The 22290-nt window shown below is 38.9% G+C and overlaps 1 protein-coding gene and 1 long non-coding RNA gene across 5 annotated transcripts in view; one reads left to right on the top strand and one right to left on the bottom strand.

The window, feature by feature from the left end:
- The window catches only part of rgs20.L (regulator of G-protein signaling 20 L homeolog), a 74740-nt gene that overhangs the window by 17570 nt on the left and 34880 nt on the right, over nucleotides 1–22290 (bottom strand). Inside the window, exon 1 of one of the 4 annotated variants that reach the window (XM_018266564.2) lies at nucleotides 17074–17156. The exons of 1 other annotated variant lie outside the window; for it this stretch is intronic. Coding sequence is in view for 2 of the 3 variants with exons in the window: in NM_001093411.1 (NP_001086880.1) it covers nucleotides 16128–16229 (102 nt within the window). In the remaining variant the exon portion in view is untranslated. 4 annotated transcript variants of the gene reach the window in all.
- Nucleotides 16961–20436, top strand: LOC108719253. Its single transcript, XR_001936191.2, has 3 exons — nucleotides 16961–16998; nucleotides 17093–17202; nucleotides 17981–20436. It is a non-coding gene; the product is annotated as an uncharacterized LOC108719253 (long non-coding RNA).

Here is a 22290-nt window from a genome sequence, read left to right as displayed (position 1 = left end):
TGCACGCCCCTTCCCAGCACAATGCTACCTACATGCTACATAGTCATTATTAATAAAAATAACTTATAATAATAATAATATATATGTGCGTGCTACTTAAACAAGGAAATGTACATCCTGCGCTGACATAAACTTTATACTTTCTCTATTATGTATCTTTTGAAGTATCAGCCCAAGTAATGCAAATGTAAGTGTAAGACTAAATGCAACTCAACATTGCACATAACCAACATTGCACCCAGTGTAATGTTTGTGATTCCACTCTACAAACTCAGTTCCACTTTAAAAATACTCTGTTCAGTCTAATGCGAAAGCTTGTTGAAAACTTAAGTGCAATATATACTATGTAGGAGGAGTTTTACATTTTTCTGGATGCTTCTCTATTTAACCCTGGCATTGTAGACATATTCCTGTAATCAGTAGGGATGTATCAGTAAATGCTGCAGTGATATCACAATGGTTATAATATAGCGGAACTTTGGACAGGGTCATGTTGTTATCCCCTGGCTTTATAGTAGAAACACTAAATACAGTACCTTATAGCTTTGTGATGTGCCTTTTAAGTGCTAAAGGGTGACTGACTGACCTCAGTATTCAGCATTCTCGCTATATTATGACCGTGGTGACATACACTACAGTAAAAGTGATGTAAGACTTGGTGTAAAATAAATAAGCACAGATATACGTTTGCTCATTGGTCAAGCAGACTCATTCTAAATCTATGCTTTAGATTTTACACTGGTGTCATACCAGAACCAACACAGCTGCTGCTTTGATAATGGCTCCTGATATTACTGATACCGTGTCTAGTAGCTGGGGTCTCTATATTCTTGCTTTTTTATCTCCCTGACTGCATTCTTTATCGCTAGACCTGCTCCCCTGATAGACGGCCCCCTTAAAAAAGAAGCAGACTTTTTTGGCTTGTTGTATCTGTTACTATCACATTGGACTGCACCAAGGCATCCTACATTCTCATACACATGAGTGCCGGCAGTGACTGTGGTGTGTATATATATATATATATATATATATATATATATATATATATATATATATATATATATATATATATATATATATGTATATATATATAATGCACAAAAGCCATGAATATCTTGTAAATTATATCCTTATAAACGGTGAGTTCTGATGTCATCTGTTATAAACGGTGAGTTCTGATGTCATTTCTGTCACATGACTCACTGAAACTTGTGTATTATAATAAATAAAGTACCCCCAGTTGCAAAATATGAGGATATAAGTATGCAGTTTTTATATGGTCATGAAACTCCTCGGTAACTTATAATATCCTTATATTTCACAAGAGGGGGTACTTTATTCACTATATAATACACAAAAGCCATAAATATCTTGTAAATTATATCCTCAGTTATAAATGGTGAGTAGTGATGTCATTTCTGTCACAAGATTCACGGAAACGTGTGTATTATAATAAATAAAGTATCCCCAGTTGCAAAATATGAGGATATTAGAAGTTACCTCGGAGTTCTATGACCTGTATAAAAACACTTGGCTTTCGGCCTGGTGTTTTTATATGGTCATGAAACTCCTTGGTAACTTATAATATCCTTATATTTTACAAGAGGGGGTACTTTATTCAATATATATATATATATATATATATATATATATATATATATATATATATATATATATATATATATATATATATATATATATATATATAGTAGATTGATGTTGTAAGTGTTAAAGGACCAGTAACATCGAAAAAATTTAAAAAAAAATTCATTAGTATACATAGAAGAAAAAAAACACCAAGACAAATTAAACTTTAAAATCGCAAAGCCTTTATTATGAAATAACTTACCAAAACTCTGCTTCCGCTCCTATTCAGAAAAGGCGACAATCCATCATGCGCCGCTCAATTTCTTCTTCCTGGCTATCTCCTATAAGGAAGGCAGGGAGGAGAAATCAAGTGCCGCACGATGGATCGCACGATTGCTTTCTGAAAAGGAGCACAAGCGGAGTTTCGGTAAGTTATTTCTTAACAAAGACTTTGATTTTAAAGTTTAATTTGTCTTGGTGTTTTTTTTTCCAATGTATACTAACACATTTTTTTTTAAATATTTTACTGGTCCTTTAAGCACCTGGAATGTAATTTTGAAAAAGTCTGCCAACTCATTTGTGTGGCTTCTTCAGCTGTACTGGTGAAATGATTCTAAGATTACTCGGTTAGGTCAGTTGCTTAAGAATTACCACAAGTAGATATTACATAATGGCTGGTCCAACAAGTTCAGCTCTAGAAGTTCTCATTATGAAATCTAAGTCTCGCTCATTAAGAGCGGATATTCAGGATTTGGGAAATAAAAGTCACCAAAGAAGTCAAAGAAATACCCGAGTCTGTTCCCTCTACAGACTCTTTATTTGAAACACTAAGCTAAAAACATTGCACAATTATTCATTTGGACCAGACGCTTTATATTAGTAAAGTGAGTATCTTGTAAACAAAAACTCCAGGCATTGTGTTTCCCAATAAGCTGTGGACTAACTATTTGTATTGCTTGTCCTTAGGGCTCATTTATGAACACAAGTGCAAAGCACTGGTTAGCATGCATAATTAAGCGCTCTTTGGCATTATTGATAAAGGTACATGTACTGTACATGCGTCTTTGCAATTTATGGTGAACACCAGTGTGCCCCTTCAGCTTGATAAAAGGCCTTGCCCGAAACATGTAGTGTGCCTACACTGCTAATAAAAACACATTGCAGTTTAAAAATACTGCCTGGAGCTGTTTGATTCATCTATTTTCCTGAATATTGTACCTTAAGGTGTAACACAGACACCTGAATCTGCAGCCATAAGGAATCGTAAATTGGTGCCTGAAGCAAGAACTTGTTTACTATTGCCCCTTCAGCTTGTTCTGCTGAATTATCCAAGTGTAGTCATTGCTTCAGCAGAAACCTGGAATTACCAGCAGCCTGGGCCTGGCAGTAATTCTACAGCTCCCTTAGCTGGCAGTGAGCAAATGTGAAGACATAATGTGTTATCAGAGCTTGTGCTCTTTTTATAGGGGATAATATGCATCCATATTGGTGCATCACACGCAAGTTAGGGTGGATGCAACTTCCACTGCAACTGCAATTACACTGACATTTTCAGGGGGAAATGTTCTATTGTTGGGAAAAACATGGCGATAATAATGTACTCCATATCAGACGTCACTGAGAAGTTCCGTGACCACATAAAGGAACAAGGCCAAAGTGCTTTTATACAGGTCATGGAGCTCAGAGCACTAATAATAACTGATGACATCACTAAGCACTGATTATATCTTCTGACGGATATAGTATTTATACTTTTTTTTGCCTTCATACTTTACAATAGGGCGTAATTATAAGAAATACACAAGTTTCAGTGAGCCATGTGACACAAATGACATCACTAACCACTGATTATAACTGATAACATCACTGGGCACTGTTTAGAAGGATATTATTTACAGGATATTCATGGATAAAAGCATTAACCATAGAAAAAAAAACGACATTCATTGAATAAATGAAAAATATCAGTGTCAGGGTCAGTTTAACTCTAAAGGCTATAGAATGGAATGACTAAAAATTAAACCGGTCCAATAAATGTAAGTATACAAACCACTTATCGATTTTAAAAAGCAATTTGTTTGTAAAAATGATGCTTAAGGCTTTTACTAAAAACATAGGAAAACTGGTATTTTTCGCCAGAAAATGTGGCAACCTTACTGCTACCAATCAGATATTTGCTTTCATTTTCAAAATTGCTGCACTGGTACAAGAGCTGTTCTCAGTCTGCATTTAGCCAGCTTATCCACTCACATCCATCCATGCTTCTCTCTGCACTGACATACACTGCACTGGCCTGAGTGCAGACACACAGAGTGGATTTCGGCACAAAAACGCACATCACGTGTTTCTGCACCAAAATCTGCTCCATGGGTCTCCATCCACGTTAGCACAGTGCCAAAAAGAATGAGTGGATGTAACTTGATAGCACGTGGCACTATATTAAACCAAATACACATTTCACATGAAACTAAATGTCAGTCAGTGCCCCACTGGGCCTCCATATCTCCTGAGCTCCACTGCAGTCACAAGTTCTGCTTCTACTATAGAAATCTTCCTAAAAAGCATAATGGGGTAGAATGGGCTGTTATTGGTGAACTAATCACAGACTGAGTTTGACTTGATTTACTTGAATAAATAAAAGGGCAAGTACATTGTGATTACAAAAAAATGTTCATTTGTGTTATATCTTTCAGTGAAGGTTCTACACGTTATTGATGTCAACACTCAGCTATGTTAAAGTGTAATGATAAGACTTAATAAATGTACAGTATCTTTTTAGGTGCTCAGTGCCCCTAAAAAGTGCACCATGAATACAGAACTTTATAAACTTTAGAAGGGTCAGTATTAATTAAGCACAGAGTGTATCAGTTGTATCCAGCACAGGGTAGAACAATAATAGTTCAACAAGCCAAATACTGTCCTACTATGTGAGTAATCCCCATCCAGTGTAATGCAACAATTCTTTGGTTATTGTGGTCTGTCCACCCCAGTCAGTTTACAAATACAGCAAAAGGACTTCACCATGAGAAGAGCTCTTGAGATGCAAGTAAAGTGAGTTTATTGGAGAGATGTGGTACACAAAATGTTTCAGTCCTGCATGGGTCCTTCCTCGGGTACTTAAAATTATTGCTGCAGTATTAGAACATTTATGGGAATTTAGATTTCTCAGAACTGCATGATGTTACAGAGAACACACAACATAATAACCAAAAAGGCTAGGATGAGATGGGCTAAATGAAGCCCCAAAACCCTCTACTGTAAGCCTATCAAATATCTCCCAATTTCGCAGAAGATGCACTTCTGGATCTCCTTCTGGAACTTTATAATTGCAAAAATTATACCTGCGCAGGTAAATTAGGTCACCTGCCCTTAGGGATGACTGTTTCTGCTTTGACACATCCACTAAATCCCACCAGATAAAGGGGAAGCAAAGGCATTATCACTGAGGGCTGCCAATTTATTAGGTACCGCTCCAGTGATTATAATCACTTACCAGAGACGATGGTCTGGTGCTCCTGCTGAAAACTGCACCAGATGAGAGTACTATACTAGGAGCGCCACATCACCATCTTCTTTTATTTCCTATCATTTGATGTGCACATTCTCAATAAAATGAAAGCTGAACTTAGAAGCAAGAAGACAGTATTTTCCTCTACTGCACAATTGACACCCTATGGTAGTTCCCCGCGTTGGTGCAGTTTTCAGCAAACTGGAGCCCCTGGGGTCTCAGGTATGCGATTATAATCACTGGGGGGCTAACAAATAAGAACCCCCCAGTGATTATGCCTTTTCTTCTCCTTTAAGTATACAGTAGGATAACATTATTATTGTTATCAATAATAATACGTAACTATTGAAGGTGTGGTTCACCTTTAAGTTAACTTTATAGTTGGTCAACTCTAAGCAATTTTTCAATTGGTCTTCATGATTTTTTATAGTTTTTTTAACTATTTGCCTTCTTCGTCTGACTCGTTCCAGCGTTCAAATGGGGGTCACTGACCCTATCTAAAGAACAAATGCACCGTAAGGCTACAAATGTATTGTTATTGCTACTTTGTATTACTCATCTTTCTATTCAGGCCTCTCCTATTCATATCCCAGTCACTAATTCAAATGAATGTGTGGCTGCTAGGGTAATTTGGATCTTAGGAACCACATTGGTGAAACTGCAAACCAGAGAGCCGCTGAGAAAAACAAAATAACTCAAAAAACACAACTGATAAAAATAGAAACCAACCGCACATTAGCTCAGAATATCACTCTCTACATCATACTAAAAGTTGACTCAAAGGTAAACAATGCCTTTAAGGTACTATTACTGAGCCATCCCAGTCCAATCATCACAAATTAAGTAGCCATTCTATACCAAGCAGAACATGGAGACTGCAACTGTGAATGGAATCTAGTGTAGAGAATCTAATCATGGCAACAGTTATGACATAACTGCATAACAACCAACGAAGATCAGAAATAGTGATTGACAGTCTGAAGCTAAAGTTAAAGGGAAACTATCGCGAAAATGAAAATTTAATATTAGCTTTAGCGCACTGAAATAAGAAGTTTCCTAAATACAAACAAAATTCTGTACCGTTTCTGAAATAATACATACAGCATCTGTTTCTCTGCTTTCTGCCTTCTTGCAGGAGTTGGGTCCAATATCCAATATACATATCTTATAGGGGACTCCTTTTGCCATTAAAATCACATCATGTCTCTCTACATGCAGGATTTGTGCAAAAGGCAGTTTTTGTTAGATTTTGTTTGTACTGGAATCAGTAATTTGAGTGAGCTCTAATACATCTGCTAGGAAAAGAAGCCCCCCTATAAGATATATTGTATCATTCATCTGACACCCAACTGCTGCATTGAGACAGAATGAAGAGGAACAGATGCTGAGAGCGGGATAGTGAATATAAACTTGATTATTTCACGATGGGGAATATTTAATTGATTGTATTTTCAAAGTTTCTTATTTCAATATGACGAAGCTTAAAGTTAGGGGCAGATTTATCAAGGGTCAAAGTGAATTCGAGGGAATTTTCGAAGTCAAAAAATTTGAAATTCAAAGTAATTTTTTGGATACTTCAACCATCGAATAGGATACTACGACTTCAAATTTACTTCAAATTCGATTCAAAGTAAAATAGTTTGAATATTCGAATATTCGATAATCGAAGTACCGTCTCTTTAATAAAACTTCGACTTCAATACTTCGCCAAATTAAACTTGCCGAATTGCTATGTTAGCCTATGGGGACCTTCTACAAACTTTTTCCAAGTCTTTACACATCGAATTAAAATCGTTCGATCGATCGCTGAAATCCTTCGAATCGTTCGATCGATTGCCAAATTTGCTGAAAAAACTTTGGATTTGATATCCGAATTCGAAGTATTTAAATTCGATGGTGGAATTTCTAAGTATTTTCAACTTCGAAATTCGACCCTTGATAAATCTGCCCCTAAATGTTCATTTGCGCAATAGTTCCCCTTTAATCAAGTCTTTCAAAACATAGTTTCCACCTTCCAAGCAGTCCCAGAGGCAGTACCTCCTTACCATTGCTGCTACTAAGGACTCATCCTCAAAGGCTGAATAAAAACCAGTAGTGTGAACCCAGGCTCGTAGAGGAGTTTTCTTCAGATGCATAAATCTGGGCATAACTCGTTCCTATGCAGTTCCACTGAATGAAGTGTGTTTGCCAAACTCTCAAACCACCCTGTGCACTGCCTCACTCCAAATGCCTTTCAGTTTGTTCTTAGAAAACCAGCTACACCCACATACACATCATTCTGTCAGGAAAAAGGGAGACACAGCTAAATAAGAGAAGAACCCCTTATATAAAGTGCTTGTTTCATGCCTCCTGCATGAAAGACATTGTACAGGCCATCCTATTCCTTACTATACAAACCTCCACCTTGGGAGTTCTCCCACAATACCTCAAATTGTCTTATTATGAATGGAAACAAAAACGTAATTTACTGTACCAGAAAGTGATTTCTATGCTGTTTTTCCTGTAAACCCTCTCGGTACAGAATTTAAGATATTGAAATCTGAGTCACAAAGTACTACACTTGCTAATGACTAATGCATTCATATTCTGTGTTGTAACTTCCTAAAGTTCAGGTCTGACTCACATGTATTGGTTTTACACTGAGAATGTGGTGGATATAAAGCGCTTGAACTTGTTCAGTGTAAGAGACTGACTCACTAGACCGTCTAGCTGATCCTGACTCACACCTGGCCCTCTGAAAATATTGCCATTTCTCACTGCTGCAGGCAGCTCTACAGTAGCACAGACACCACAGTATCAAGGATCAATCGCATGTGTAATTTGCCTGCATCTTATGTTGGCCAAACCCTTTAGGCTATCTGATTGATTAGCCCAACAGATACCATACAACCTGCCATAATCATGCACGGCCACATTCCATTGGTTGCTTGGTTCAAGAGCCCAAATGACTTGAACTGCAGGTTGGTCCATATACCTACTGACAAGATGAAATGTTCACAGGATGGTCTGTCTAAACCAGTGACCCCCCACCAGTGGTTCACAAGCAACATGTTGCTCACCAACCCTTTGGATGTTGCCCCAGTGGCCTAAAAGCAGGTTTTTATCTTTTAAATTCCTGGCATGGAGTCAAGATATAGTTGCATAAAAAACACATGCACTGCCAAACAGAGCCTCCTGTAGGCTGCCAGTCCACATAAGGGCTACCAAATAGCCAATCACAGCACTTATTTGTCATCCCCAGGAACATTTTTCATGCTTGTGTTGTTCGCCAACTCTTTTTCTATATGAATGTGGCTCAGAGGTTGGGGACCCCTGGTCTAAACTGTAGAAACTAATAATAATAATATACATTAATCATTTCTGCACATATACAGATGCTCTAAATACAAGTTTTAAGCTAAATTATTCCAGTTTCAGTAAAAGGAAATCATGGGATCTGACACAGGTTGGATATCACCATACTTTCTAGCACTGACAATTTATATTGTGGATGTTTTCCTCTCCAGTTACTGTTGTCAAACTACAACAGGTTGGGAACCCATGGGTTAGATGGTATCATGCCCTGGCTGTTAGGTTGTACAGGTATGGGACATGTTATCCAGAATGCTCAGGACCTGGGGTTTTCCCATATAATGGATATTTCCATAATTTGGATCTTCATACCTTAAGTCTACTAGAAAATCATGTAAATATTAAATAAACCCAATAGGTTGGTTTTGCTTCCAATAAGGATTATTTATATCTTAGTTTGGATCAAGTACAAGGTACTGTTTTATTATTACAGAGAAAAGGGAAATCATTCTAAAAAAATTTGATTATTTGGATAAAATGGAGTCTATGGGAGACAGCCTTTCCATAATTTGGAGCTTTCTGGATAACGGGTTTCCGGATTACGGATCCCATCCTTGTAGTTTAATATGACGTGTAGAGTAAAAATGGCATTGTTATCACTAGAGGTTACAGTAAAATGTGATCACTGTCCATATAGCCGCTCGCTGGACTGGATTCAGTTATGTCTTCCTCGGCTTCAAAACAGTAAAGTCCACAAACAACTCTATGCACACAATTGAATACATTTCAAAGATCTCCCCTATGTGGTAGACAACTATGTCTGGACAATTGTCATTGAAATTAATGACTGAAAGCGCCATTTTAACCAAATAATTAAAGTGGGGTTTTTTATGCTCTTGCCATACAAGTACTAATAATATGGTACAAAACAAAGTTAGGAATGGTGGCCCGCCAGTCCCAAATGTTATCCATGTGCTAAAGATATCAGTCTGTTCTGGAATAGGCCAATATACCTGGCCAACAATCCAAATGGGTCGGTATGAGAGTGTGTGTATATGTCTATAAGTGCACTGGGGTTCGTTTGGAGGGGTTGAACATTACGCACATTTAACCCAATTTAACTATGTAACCACCAGAATTTCAGTAACCAATAGGTAATAATATAATTGGTCTCAATATTAAGGTTAATGTAAGAAAAATCTCGATCTGGCCAGTAAACTAATAAAAATAAGAAATAATACAAATAGCTGTTGGTCAATGTTCCCTCTAATTCCTTCTTTGATATGTACGCAAAAATTTTTTTTTTGTGTGTGCAGATTTTAAACTTGCGTCAAGTGATGGGCGAATTTATTCGCCAGGCCCGAATTCGCGGCGAATTTGCGCGTTTCGCCGCCAGCGAATAAATTCGCGAAACGCCTGCGAAAATTCGCGGCAAAAAAACGGGCGCCGGCGTCAAAAACGGGCGCCGGCGTCGAAAAAACTTGCGCCGGCGAATTTTTCGCCGTTTCGCGAATTTCGCGCGAAATTCGCAAATTTTTCGGCGAAGCCAAACGGCGCAAATTCGCCCATCACGTGCACTGTTTTTAAACACTGTGTGCTCAGGTCAGAATTGATTTAAAATTTTGTGTTTACACACAAAATTCTTTGTGCAAAGCACAATGGCCTCAAAACTTGTGTGCGCGCACATAAGAGCACATCTTAGGGCAGGGCTACACGGGTGATTCTGCTGCGATCTGGCCCGCTGCGCAAAATCACAGGCGTCACGTCGGATGCGACGGTAAAAAGGTAAGTAATTCAATTGTCGGATCGTGTCGCAGCGTTGATGCGACGTGACACAACTGTCGGATGCAGACGTCACAGCAACAATCCGACACTGGCTTTACTTAACTTATTTCCATTGCATCCGACGTGACGAGCGTCGGATCACGGCAGAATCGGCCGCGTAGTCCTGCCCTTAGAGGGAACATTGCTGTGGGTTACTACGAATGAGTAATATGTACACAGGTTTTGTGAATTCCCATTAGAGTCTTAGGGCTGGACTCCACGAGTGTTTTTGGTCAGATCGACGCCCGCCAACAAAACGCACGCGGCAAGTCGGATGGAGTCGCACTCGTGAAGATATAATTGGACTGAATAAAAAGTCGGAGGTAACAACTACATTACATCCGACGCGACACGTGGACGCAGAAAGCAGCGTCTTCATCCGACAGTTAGACTGTGTAGTTGTCCGACTTTTCATTCAGTCCAATTATATCTTCACGCTTGCAACTCCGTCCGACTTGTCGCGTGCGTTTTGTCGACAGGTGTCGATCCAACCAAAAGCGCTTGTGGAGCTCTACCCTAATTATGAGGCTTGTCCATACAACTATCCTAACTGGACTTTTGGTAGAGTCCTTGTCTGGGCACCATATCCCATAGACCCCAATGTAGTCTGTGCAAAAAAAAAAACGCAATGTATTCTGAACGGAAAAAAGTCACAGTGGAAAAAAGGTGCTGCAGTAAAAATACACCAAAAAAAACACCCATAGACTCCAATGTATTTTGCATGAAAAAAGTTACAGCAGAAAAAAACTGCCCATTCATTTCTATTGCTTTATTATACATTTTACAAAGGGTTAGGGTTAGTTTTAGAGTTTTACTTTGAAAGCAGCAAGTAAGTTGCAGGTAAAACTTAAGGTGGCCATAGATGCAAAGATCTGCTCGTTTGGCGATGTTGCCAAACGAGCGGATCTTTCCCCGATATGCCATTAACAGGCATGGCTAAAGATGTCGGCACACGCCACACACGATCCGAAAATCGTACGAATCCGAAAATCGTACGAATCCTCAATTCGTACGATCGGATCTGTGTGTCTATGGCCACCTTAAATGTATAATGAAGCAATAGAATTCTTAAAGAATCAGATGAAAATTGAGTGTAGGACTGGCCAGATATGGGATGACTTTGACGTAGTTGGCCAGCTTAAATATATTGCAATATATGGACAAACAATCCCTGTTTTGTTTAAAGGGTAAGGCATGTTTTAGTAGCAGTATGCACAAAATGTCTCAATGTCTTAAATATATAAAGAGGAACCAGCAGCACACTGTATTTAAGTTGCAAAAGTGCACCAAAAATGTATTTAGCCCACATCATACAAATAGGCAACGTTTCGGGCTCACCTGGCCCTTTATCAAACTTTGTTTTATCTTTGATAAAGGGCCAGGTGGGCCCGAAACGTTGCCTATTTGTATGATGTGGGCTAAATAAATTTTTGGTGCACTTTTGCAACTTAAATACAGTGTGCTGCTGGTTCCTCTTTATATATTGTTATGACCCAGCGACAGTAGTGGGTCCTCCAGTCCAGCTCTGACACTACAAAAAGTGTGTATCAATGAGGTGAGCACTCCACGTTAACAAATGTCTTAAATATATTGATAATGGGTTGAGTGACTCTTGTATTTGTCTATATGTATTTTGTGGTCACAGCCTCATTGCACCTAATGGTTCTAAATATTAGTGGTGAGCACAACTTTCCCTTCTATGAATTTGCCCCCATTTCAAAAATTCTTGTGAAACAGCACAGATTCACGTATCACTATTAGCAATACAAATATTCCATTATATAAAAGTATATATATACAGTATATATATAAATTCCTGCAATTTGCCCGCTCTTTTACCCCATATACACATGCTTTTACATGTACTGTATCCTCATGATCAATATGAAATTCCCAGTGCTCCATAGCTTGAGAATGTCTCCTCAGCAAACTGCCTGTTGTAACTAAGCACTAAAGGGCCAACTAAATGACACCCCTAATTAAAACTATTTCCTGACATGATAAATAACAGTGATTTTCCTTTTCTTTCTGCGAGAGAAACTGATTCAACATGAAGCTAGAAATCCTATTCAGGCCATTCTGTAGGAAAGAGGCTGGACCTTTTCTTTCTTATGTAAAAAACACTCACATGCTTGTTACATGGGGGGGGGGTCCATGGGATTATTAGGTGACTCACGTAATCAATAGCTACAAACTGAAATGTACAAACCGATCATCATAACTACACAAGCAAACAAAATACACTATTCTATCTGATTAGATCTCTGAACCAGATTAACAATAATCTGCAAAGAGCTCCAATAAAGGTGTAATTTTACAAGATACTGATTTTTATTCCAAATTTATATAAATTAGGCATATATGCACTGTGCTATATGGCTCCTTCAAAGGACAAGGAAAACCCTATTCACTGAGGGGTGACAATAATTTGGATCTCTGCACTTTGTTTGGATGGGAGGGGAGCACAAGGGAAACACACAGGTATCCTTTATTGCACATCTGTCTTGGGTCTACGTAAATGACCCCTCTTATTATTTGTTACCACTTATCTTACTTATAAACAAAACTAAGGAACCAAACCAAGGGTGCAAATTTCCCCCCCCCCCACACTTTTATGGAAAATAGTTATAGGAACAGTAACATCAAAAAAATTAAAGTGTTTTAAAGTAATGAAAGTATCATGTACTGTTGCCCTGCACTGGTAAAAACAATATTTTTGCTTCAGAAACACTACTATTGTTTATATAAATAAGCTGCTGTGTAGCAATGGGGGCAGCCATTCAAAGGAGAATAGGCTCAGGTTACACAGCAGATAAGCTCTGTAGAACATAATGGTGTTATCCGTTATCCACTATTTATCCTGTGCCTGTGATTTTTTTCAATTTCCGCCATTGCTACACAGCAGCTTGTTTATATGAACTATAATAGTGTTTCTGAAGCAAAAATATAGTTTTTACCAGTGCAGGGCAACACTACATGATATTTTCATTACTTTAAAACACTTTCATTTTTTGATGTTACTGTTCCTTTAAAGAGGTAGTTCACCTTTAAGTTAACTTTTAGTATGTTGTTGTAAGGCTAAATCGGAGGAACTTTAGAACTGGCCTTCAGTCTTTCCTTTTTATAATTGTTGAATTATTTGCCTTCTTCCTCTAACTCGTTCCAGCTTTCAAATGGGGGTCACTGACCCCATCTAAAAAAAAAATTACTCTGTAATGCTAAAAAAAACATTGTTATTGCTACTTTTCATTATTCATCTTTCTGTTCAGACCTTTCCTATTTGTATCCCAGACTCTTATACAATTCAATGCATGGTTGCTAGCTTAATTTGGACCCTAGCAACTAGATTGCTGAAATTGCAAACTGGAGAGCTGCTGAATACAAAGTTAAATAACTAAATTTAACTTTGTTCAGGCTGGAGAAATACCATTATAAAGATAGAGCATCCACTTTTAAATCTCAGTATCAATATCACACTTTCCATGCTAATTTTCTCTAGAAAATTGTCCCCACTCCTACTGTATGGGGAAAATATACAGGTGAATTTTCAGAGAATTTATGCCAGGAGAAAATTAACCACTTACGATTTTGGTAAATATGAGATGTGTTGTGAAAACACACCTGGCAAAGTGAGGTGAACTTTGGTGGAGTTAGGTGAAGAGAAAATTCTCTTTAGTAAATGTGCCCCTATATTGCAAATAATCATCCTATAGAATGGCTCTAACAAACACTGAGCCTCAATCAGCAAATAAGTATTTTTCAGCCTGCTGCAGGTAGAAGCAAACACCTGATTGGTTGCCATGAGTTATATCCCAGGTGCAATTCTGAACACTGTATTATAAAACAAAAAGCATCCTATACAATGAGCTCTAATATACAGATACATTATAGTAAATGGGCATCCCATAGAATGACCTTTAATAGACATTATGGGGCTGAAAAAAAGTCGACCAAACTCCCTTCCATGAATTGAACTCATTTATCAATAATTTTTCTCGAAAAAATTGGAGGTACAATATTTCGTGACAAAATCAAACGTCAATTTGTATCAGTCGATTGACACTCCAAAAAAGAGATTTTATCAGATTTTTGCTGCAAAAACTAGACTTTTTCGGATTATTGGGAAAAAAAACTTTTTCAGATGATACAGTGCAGATCATGATGTCAAGAAACGTCTTCAGGGACAGCTGCCATTTACTTCTACATGTCCTCGACAGGTTTGAGATGCCGTTTTCCGTGATTCTGATTTTTAGCAGCTTTGGTGTATAATAAATCTCTAAAAAGTCCATGAAAAATAAGAGTTTTCCCCCTTAAAAACCTCGACCAGATATATTTGAGATTTAATAAAAAGTGTCTATGGTAAATAAACATCCTATAAAATGAGATTTAATGTAAATTAGCACCCTCTAGAATGTCTTATAACATACAGACACTATATAGTAAATGGGCATCCAACAGAATCAATTTTAACATAGAAACACTTTATAGTAAATAACCATCCTGTAGAATGGCCTCTAACATACCCACACTGTATAGTAAATGCGCAAGAATTGCCTCTAACATACAGACATTATATTGTAAGCATCATATAGACCTCTAACAAACAGATGCTATATAGTAAATAAGCATCCTAGCATTTTAAAGAATAAAATCCAATATATAAATGCTATATAGTAAATTGGCATCCTATACAATGACCTCTAACATACAGCCACTATATTGTAAATGGGAATCCAGTAGAATAGGTTTCAATATGCAGACACTGTATAGTAAATAACCATCCAGTAGAATGGCCTCTAACATACCCCACATTGTAAACGAGCAAGGATTGTCTCTACCGTACAGACACTAAATAGTAAATGGGCATCCTATAGAATTGCCTCTAACATACAGCTAATGTATAGTAAATAAGAATCCTATAAGATGATATAAAATATACAGATACTATATAGTAACTGGGGATCCTATAGAATGGCCTCTAATAAACAAATATTATATAGTAAATGTGCATTTTACAATAGACACCTAGAAAATTGAGATCTACAGGCTCTTATGAAGCACTGTCAAGTAAATGAGCTTTCTGTAGAATGACCACTATCATACAGAAATACAGGTATCCTACAGACTTCTCCCTAGGATACAGACGTTATATAGTATGTGAGAATCCTACAGACCGGCTACTAATATGGGCAGTAGTTAGCATTGCTGTCTTATAGTGCGAGGGTCTTAGGTTTGATCCCAGCAAGGACTTGTACATCCTCCCTGTGTCGGTTTCCTTCCACACTACAGGCAGGTTAATCAGATCTTAAAAGTGATTCTAGTGTGTATGTACCAGATGTGCTGGGTCAGGGGCTGTACAATACATCAGCACTATATAAATGAAGGATAATACTATACACGGTTTACAGAATGGTTGCTACTATACAGACACTGGGAATCCTATCCACAGGCCTCTGTCATACAAGCAGTGTGTAGTAAATGGGCATCTTCCTGACATGACATTGTACATGAGTGGACATGCTGTAGCCCAGCACGGTATTCTGAGGAATACTTGATCGGTTATGGAAAGCTTGTGCTCTATACAGGAATGCAGCTGCTAGCAGTGAGGAATTGTACACAATATACTGGTACTCATTAAGGGCATATACCCTGGGGGACCTATGTTTATATCCAGAACAAGGTAAAACCCAGAGTCTTGCTCGTATTGCACAGAGTAGGACCATGCTCTACGAGTGGAAGAATCCTGCATGCGAAAAGGAATCTTACAAAAAAAAAAAAAAAATGGAACCCGTTCTCCCTAGTGAGTGGCAGGACATACTGCATCTAAGGCAAACACAGGGAACACATAATTGCAAGCAGCTGCAGCAGCAGAGCACTGGGGTCCTGCAATGAACCCAGCCCCTCATACATTACTTACAATTTCACCATCGACGCTGGGAGGCAGCTGCAAATCTTTGCCCTGATCACATCCGTTGAAGCTGGGCTGCTCACCCAGGGCCGGCTGCTCATCATCCTCCATGCACATGCGCCTGCGCTTCCTCCTATTATTCTGATTATTATTCCGCTCTATTGACTCTGCCTCCTTAAGTAAAAAAAAAAAAAAATCCCCCAAAACAGAGTTGCACCCCTTGCGAGTCCCTGCTAACTGTGGGAAGTAGGTGCAGCAGCTTGTTATTCTGAAGCAGTTTGGACGGTGCCAAAAGCAGCAGGGCTGTTAGTGATTATGCTGGAAGTAAAGGACAAGTGAACCGTGAATGCCACAGAGACCGATTAAAAAGGCAGCTCTCTCTGGGAGATACAGCAACTGCTTTCCTTTCACATGGAATCCCTTGACATTAAGACAGTGCACAGGAGTCTGTGTTCAGTAGGACGGCTAGCATTGTGTATCCGCCTCTCTCTCTCTACCAGTGCCCCTTACAGAGTCATCTGCAACCTGTGGCACTCTGGCTGGTGCTGAACTACAACTCCCAGTCACAGTGGAAGGGGGTCCCTGGATGCTGAGAGTTGTTGTTCACCCAGAGAGCCACAGGTTGCAGATCATTCAGGATCAGCGTTTTGGCTCAGCCCTGATTCTGAAGCAATAAGATGATGTGACTCTCTAATATAACAAGGAGGTTCAGATTTCAACAGATCGTGGGAGATTAGTGTATAAAATAAGAGGAGCCTAGCAATTTGCTGGTCTTTTTTTTTGGCAAGTCAGCAAATGCAGCAGGGGGGGTGGGTTGGGAAGGGTGGGGGGGAAGGTTCGAGGGGGGGAAGAGAGAGAAGAACAATAGAGCTGAGGCGGGGTGAGAAAATGGGGAGGGTGAAGGGTCCTAATGCTGATAAAAGACAAGGCACTGTGATTGTTCATCATTACTAACCTGAATTTGTTTGTTCCAGGACCAGAGAAAGGAAATGGATGTGCAGCAGGGAAAGAGTGGAAGCCAGCAGAAGGAGGAAGATAGTGTGGCCTCTGGAGGAAGGAGCACCGACGCAATTAACAAGGAAGGGTAAAGAAAATAATCCTCTCCTTCCCCTTCAGCGCTTCCCCAGACAGTATTGCAGGCACAATCCTTTCCTGCTCAGCTGAATCTACAGTGCACGGAGCAGGTCCCCCTCCCGCAGGCACAACACTTCGCTGCCCAGTTTAATCTGCAGAGCGCGCAGCAGTTCCCCTTCCAATGGTCACGTCAAGCGGCAGTGATCATCAGTATGCGGCCGTTCCGTTCATATCCCCCCTCATTTTGTCAGTGCTGGCTGGAAACGCTGTTGCCCCAATCTGTAGAACCCAAAGAGCAGAGCGATTCGAGTGACCAACGCCACATGAAATAACACCCCCCCCACTATAGAAGGGGTGCTGTCTTCTTCTTCATTTGCCAAGTGGTAGTGATGAAATAGGCAACGTGCAGTTGGCGCAAATAACTGAAAACATGGCATATAGCACTGGAGATGGATAATTACGTTCCATCACTGCAAACAGGAATCCAGGCCCAGTGTTCAACAGGCTAATCAGGGAAGAGTTGAATAGAGATGGCAAGGGGCAACTGCAGCAAAAAATACCCCAAAAATGTAAATAAATGTACAATGCCAAACCAGGCAGCACAAATGGCCAGGGAGATCCTATTCCGATAGATGCCAATGCACCTTGGACTTGAAATTGTTACATTCAGTCTCCACCTTCAGAATCTCTGCAGCAATTTCAGTGGGGATGGGGCCCATATTGTCAACCTGGCAATGTTGTTGGACTTTGAAGTGTTTATTTCTTCCCACCCCTCTCTCTCCTTACAGATGGTAGAATTTGAACATGCAGCAGTATCCAGCTTTTCAGCAACATCTAACGGCTTCTCAGACCAACTGCAACAGGCCTGAGGGACCCTGTGAAACACAGTCAGCAGCTTCTGCAGTGCAGAGGCATTGGCTACCATAATAGAGAACCCCTACAGCCCAGAATACAAACCAATGGTAGCCAAGGATTCTGTGGTATAGCAGTCTTTCAGCAGCTCACTTAATGGGGGCTCAACATCACCAACGTCTAACAACTGGTTAATGTTGATTGTTGTACTAAAATGTATGTTTTGGGTGGTGGGTTTTTAAAGGCGGAGGGAGGCACACCAGAGGAAAGAGCATTAAAACTATAAAGAATTGGTTGTAGGAGACTTTTGGAAAAGGCAGAAGGGGTATCAACACAAGATGAGTAGGGATGAAAGTAAAATTTAGGAACAGCAGCAGGCGATATGTTTACATGTGCAATTTCACCTTTGCATGGACATTTAGTCTCCAAACTGGAAAGATACTGAATTATATACACCAAAGTCCGGCTAGAAACGTTGCCCAAATCCATAGACAATTAGACAATAACAAACATGCTAATATCGGTCACAACAATATTGATACAGTATATATCAATATTGTTACGCTGTTACACCAGACAAAAGACTATTTTCTTGGCAGTGTTTGAGTATGGAATAATCAATTCTACCAAGAAAATCATTCTACCAGCAATACAGATGAATTTCTGGTAGAATGGAGGACTTTTTATCAGACCCCCTCCCCCAGCCATTTCAAACTTAGTCTGTTCCCCTTTGGGTTTGATTAAAAGAAAAAACTGGGTAAAGTTAGAATGATTCAACACCTGGCATATAAATAAGTAAATGATGCTCAGGATGAAGAATAATGTTCAGTGTCTTTTTAGATTTTAAATATTCAGACAAACAGACCCAGGGGCATTAAAGGCAAAAGCAGACATAGAATCTTAATTCAATTTGTTGCTATTACACATACATAGCTTTTATCTTAATGGTTGTAAAATATAAGGCCCATGGGTTGGGCAATACTATGCTCCTAATTTGAGACTTTCAATTCCTTTATTTGTGGTGCCTGGAAGATAGAGCTGGAGGGAGGGAAATGCTTGAGGAACTCCTTAGAGGACATGAAAAAACAATTGGGTCCTGAGAAGTAACATTAAAGCCCAGGCCAACCATGCAGGAGAAGTTTATCAAAACACTTATTACTGTGAAATATGTATTAAAAGCAAATAGGGTCGCACTATGAGACATGCAGTCTCTTGAACTTAAGGTACTGCAATAAAATACATTTTTTTATCAAATATTAACTACAGTATCTGGAAGGACAGGGCCAAGCCAAGAACTGAAGTTGTTCACAGATGCATCAGGTAACTATGGATTTAGGACACGTTTACAAGGTAACTGGTTTGCTCATGTTTGGCCATGTTAATGGGTAATGGTAGGTCTAACAAAGAATTTAACACCATTAGACCTTTTTCAGGTTCTTGTAGGCATAGAACTTTAGGGCAATTTGATGGAAAACAGGAACGTCTTGTTTTGGTTTCAGGATGTGAGTGTGGTGCGGCCTAAGAATAACCAGAGGCATCACCGCATATGATCACTTTAATTAAGCAAGTTCTTCCTGTGCCAGAAACTTCCAATATTGTCACAGACATAATATCCACAGGGAAATTGAATATTTTTTTTTATAATTGAGCACCAACAGCAGCATTTGAAACATCACAATGGCAGCCAAGTTTATGGCCATTATATCCCCTCAACAACAAAACAAATATTTAATTTAGAAAATGGTATCCTTTTAACACCATTTCAGTTTAAGTACGTACGACCCAGGCAAGAAATATCACATGGCTGTCTATATATATATATATATATATATAGACAGCCATGTACAGGGCTAGGGCTGGAACATCCACAAATCAGTAACAATAAGATGGAAATCCAATGCTTATAAAGCGTAATAACCATTAGCATATGTAAATGTAAAATTTAATCCAAGGCCTTTATTGGAGCGAGGGAGTTTATCTTTCTGATGCTGTCAATAACTTCGTTATAATGATAATTTAATGAATTTCATTATAATAATGAGTTGTTTTACACATATGGGAAAATGTAAAAGAGAAAACTGAAAAATGGTTTTAAAGGTTTATGGCCCAACCTGCCTGACACTACTTTGTTTGAAGGTCAGCAGGAAAACCAGATGAGCAAGAATCGGAGCAAGAATTTGTCCCCTAGAGATTCCCTTCACCCCTGGTGGGGGTCTAGGCAGGTGAAGCTTATTGTTATAACAGGAAGATGGTGTCCTCCCTTGTGCCAAAAGATTGACCTGTCCAGAACACTCGGGGGGAATTTTGGTTTTGTAGTCTGCCCCCACAAAATTACTTAAATTATGTAAATTCAAATGATGTAATAAAGCTGTAACCCCACTATTTTTTTTTACCAATTCTGCATGGTGTTATCTTTTATTATTTACATGATAGACATCTGGTTTAGGTTTAAGTGTTGCTTGCATTGCAGGACTGTATAAAATGTACTTTATGCTTAATTAATGGGGGAACAAGATCCAAAAAAACTATATTCAACATAAATCTTTAAAAATAAAGTACACTTATTCTCTAATTTAGAAAACAGACTTATATAAATTAAATGTTGTTCAATTAGTTGTGGGGAGAATGGGGTCCAGCAGCCTTCCGTGGCCATTATGCTCACATGTAGATATCAGAGCAGCAAGCAGTCAAAACAAGGGGAGGTAAAGCAACAAATCAAGCGGAGCTGCAATATTTCCTGCAGCAAAAAATTGACTTGAGATTTATAAATATCCCTCACGTCATTTCCTCTGTTTTCATCAGAGCAGAAGTCAGGGTTCCCTGGTTACTCAGGGATATAAGAGCAGGAAAAAAAGGATGGATTTGGTAGTGAGCATGTGTGGGCGTGTAAATGGGGATGTGTACATACTCTTACAATGCTGATGCAATGCACATAAAGCTGCTCTGTGTGCTTGCACTAATGCTGTATTCTAGAGGTTATACTCTATTCCTCATAGGGTTAAAACACCACAGTTGGGGTATGTTATGCTATAGGCTATGAGGGTATGTATTGTATATTTCTCAAATCACTGAATAGCTCCCACTTTTATGGCAGAATAAGTATTTGTGAGGATGTTTCTCTCTGATTGGAAACCAATAAAATAACACAGACTGAGGCATGGTTTAATAGCCTTAACAGGTATGGGATGTATTATCTGCAATACTTGGGGGTTTCCAAATGAGGCATTTTTTTTCACCGAAGCTAAGGGCTACTAAAAATCACTGTTACTGTTTTATTATTACAGAGGAAATCATTTAAAACATTTTGAATTATTTGGACTCTAAAGGACTTGGCCTTCCCGTTATGTGGCGCTTATTGAGTTTCCGAATAAAGGATGCCATACCTGGAATAACCTTTTTAAACTGTTCAGAGGGCCAGGCCAAGGGGTAGGCGCCTAAGGCGCAAAGCTGGGGGGGGGCACCAGGCACGTGCCTCCTCTGTCGCCTACCCCCAGCCCCCCAAATCTCTGTGTTTTTTACGTCTTCTTCCGCTCCTGCGCATGCGCGAACGCATGTTCTTGGCAATTCGTGCATGCGCAGAAGCGCAAAAGAAGTAAATTGAAGAGCTGCTGAATAAAAAGCTAAATAACTCAAAAACCTTAAATAATAAAAAATAAAAACCAATTGCAAATTGTCTCAGAATATCACCCTCTACATCATACTAAATGTTATCCCAAAGGTGAACAACCCCTTAAAGGCACATTTTTTAGATTAGCAAATATATCATATAACTATTTACTGATAGTGGGACAGAGCTGGCTGAGGATGCTGGGAAGTGTAGCTAATGAAAGTGAACGAGTTGAGAAATTGGCAGCCATGCTACCTGTCAGTTCAGAGATTTTCAGCTTGCAACAGCCACACTATGGGCAGATTTATCAAAATGTTACATTAGAGTTTACAACCCACTTTCTATTCCTATTGGATTTTTTGTAAAAAAAACCTATTTATGAAATGGTGAACCTTAACTTTCACCTATTGATAAATACATTTCGAAAAATCCTATAAGGATGAATAGAAAGTAGGTGATTTTTCTGTAGTGAACTCTAGTGTCACATTTTGATAGATCTGCCCCTATCTGTCCTGTAAACTACAGCAATCAGGTATTCATTAATATTTTTAAGTCAAACTGGCTGTAGAGTTATAAAAGTTGATTGCTTGCCAGTTATTATGGTTTACAGCGCTTGTTCCAATTTGAATTTATGTTAAT

Source organism: Xenopus laevis, chromosome 6L (assembly GCF_017654675.1).
Source record: "Xenopus laevis strain J_2021 chromosome 6L, Xenopus_laevis_v10.1, whole genome shotgun sequence".
Lineage (NCBI taxonomy): Eukaryota > Metazoa > Chordata > Amphibia > Anura > Pipidae > Xenopus > Xenopus laevis.
The sequence above is the reverse complement of the archived record's forward strand: the minus strand, read 5'-3'. Positions and strand labels throughout refer to the sequence as shown.